Raw genomic sequence first — 2,477 nt, 5'->3', positions numbered from 1 at the left:
ACTGTGTGTGTGTGTGTGTGTGTGTGTGTGTGTGTGGTATGCTTGTATTCGGAGGTCACTGGCTGACCTCTTACTCTTAAGTGTGTGATGTAGACCGCAGACACACACTCTCGCACACACACATGCACTTACACATGCACTTACACATGCTCAACCCCATACACAGTACACTGGTGAGAGTGTGTGTGTGTCTGGACTAGAGGCAGCTGTTAGGAATTAAGTAGATTGCAAACATGTATCAGACGAAAGATGAAGGCTGTGTGTTTACGAGTGTGTATGTGTGAGCGTGTGTGTGTGTCGTTTGTGAGTGTCGTTTGTGTGTGTGTGTGTCGTTTGTGTTTTTTGTGTGTGTGTGTGTGTGTGTGTGTGTGTGTGTGTGTGCATTATTTCAGTATCCCCCCGCAGCCTGGTTTGTCCTTCATACTCTGATGGTGATCTCAAGAGTGCTTCCGCTTGGAGAGGAGAAGTGAGGGAGGGAAAAATGGAGAGATAAAGAGGACCAACAGACGGAAGGGGGGGGGGGGGGCGGAAAGTAGACAAAAATGGAGGATGTAGGAGGGGTGAGGAGAGGGGAGGTGAGGGGAGAGGGGAGGGGAGGGGTGAGGGGAGGGGTGAGGAGGGGTGAGGGGGGAGAGGGGAGGGGAGGGGAGGGGAGGGGTGAGGGGAGGGGTGAGGAGGGGTGAGAGGGGAGGGGTGAGGGGAGGGGTGAGGAGGGGTGAGAGGGGAGGGGAGGGGTGAGGGGAGGGGAGGGGTGAGAGGAGAGGGGAGGGGTGAGGGGAGGGGAGGGGTGAGAGGAGAGGGGAGGGGAGGGGTGAGGGGAGGGGTGAGAGGGGAGGGGAGGGGAGGGGTGAGAGGAGGGGGGGGAGGGGAGGGGTGAGAGGAGAGGGGAGGGGTGAGAGGAGAGGGGAGGGGTGAGGGGAGGGGAGGGGTGAGAGGAGAGGGGAGGGGAGGGCCAGTAGGGAGGCAGGTTGGATAGTTGGAGAAGAGGAAAAGCAGATCGAAGTATAAGAGAGGAGAGGAGAGAAGTTTAGCCACAGCCGTCTGCCTCCTGTACTGAAGCCACCCCCATTACTCTAGATTAGTTCCAGCTCTCTCTGGCCCTCTTCCGGCCCTCTTCCGGCCCTCTTACGGCCCTCTTCTGGCTATGACCAGTCTGTCCCGATGTGCTGCTGGTAACATTAGTAGGTTAAGGGAACTTCCATTCCTTTCAAGTGCTCAAGTGTTGAGTGACTGTCTAACCATCTCTCTCTCTCTCTCTCTTTCTCTCTCTCTCTCTCTCTCTCTCTCTCTCTCTCTCTCTCTCTCTCTCTCTCTCTCCCAGGCGGTGAGCGGGAGCGGCAGTGGGAGAACAGGGCGACCCGGTGTAAGGTGGAGCGTCTCCAGCTGCTCCTCCAGCAGCGCCGGCTTCGCCGAAAGGCCCGCCGCGACACCCGCGCCCCCTACGCCTGGTCGCCCGGCAACCGCAGGGTGGCCCGCAGCCATAGCAACAGCAGCGCGGCCTCCTCCTCCTCCTCCTCGTCATCCTCGTCCCCCGGGGAGGCGTCGCCTCTAGAGATGGACTACGACGACGCCGTATGGAAGGCCGAGGCCCCGCCCACGGACCTCAGCAGCGAGGTCATCATGACCTGATGGAGGGATGGACGGAAGAGCACAAAAGAGGGGGATGAAGGGAGCGGTGGAGAGGAGGCATGAAGAGATGGAGGGATGAGGGACGGGAGGCAGGAAGAGAGAAAGCTGCGTGGGGAACGTCATGGATGGGACAGGAACAGGAACAGGCCAGCTGATGACTGGTGTGATGGGCGCCACTAGCCTGCCTGTCTGAGGCTCAGGATTGCACACAAACTGTGGATTTCAAAAGACTGGAAACACACCTCTCTTACTCCCTCACACACACACACACACACACACATTTACAGACTGGCCTTCCTGGGGTTGACATTTAGTTTACTGGATGCTGGACAAATAGACTGTGTGTGTGTGTGTGTGTGTGTGTGTGTGTGTGTGTGTGTGTGTGTGTGTGTGTGTGTGTGTGTGTGTGTGTGTGTGTGTGTGTGTGTGTGTGTGTGTGTGTGTGTGTGTGTGTGTGTGTGTGTGTGTGTGTGTGTGTGTGTGTGTGTGTGTGTGTGTGAGAGAGAGAGAGATGTGTGATTCACACACTGTAACTGGACTCCCAACAGAAAGTACTGTACTGAACTCACCGTCACGTCATGTCACAGGGCATTGCTGTACTGAACTCACGGACACAGTCACTGTCATGTGTCAGGGCATTACTGTCAGCAGTCAACAAACATCCTCTGCTCTTATTTCAACCATAACTATTATTATTACTATTATTATTATTGATTTGTTTTTGTATTTTTACATGTTGTTACTGTTATTGTAGTTCTTGTCGTCACTGTATGTTGTGGTTACAGATATGTAGCATTAATATTTAGCCAAGATTAAGGTTGTTTTTCCCAATCCACACAAGAACCTTC

At 54.8% G+C, this 2,477-nt stretch overlaps 1 protein-coding gene across 1 annotated transcript in view; it reads left to right on the top strand.

The window, feature by feature from the left end:
• LOC308381727 (midnolin-A) overlaps window positions 1-1,629 on the top strand; it is a gene marked incomplete at both ends in the record, with an annotated part of 8,129 nt that extends 6,500 nt beyond the window's left edge. The window contains one exon of the mRNA XM_080859295.1: window positions 1,322-1,629. Within this exon, the coding sequence (XP_080715421.1) occupies window positions 1,322-1,629 (308 nt within the window). The remainder of the gene's footprint in view (window positions 1-1,321) is intronic.
• Window positions 1,630-2,477: the final 848 nt, after the last annotated feature.

This window comes from Sprattus sprattus, assembly GCF_963457725.1.
Source record: "Sprattus sprattus genome assembly, chromosome: 20".
NCBI classification, from domain to species: domain Eukaryota; kingdom Metazoa; phylum Chordata; class Actinopteri; order Clupeiformes; family Clupeidae; genus Sprattus; species Sprattus sprattus.
The sequence above is the reverse complement of the archived record's forward strand: the minus strand, read 5'-3'. Positions and strand labels throughout refer to the sequence as shown.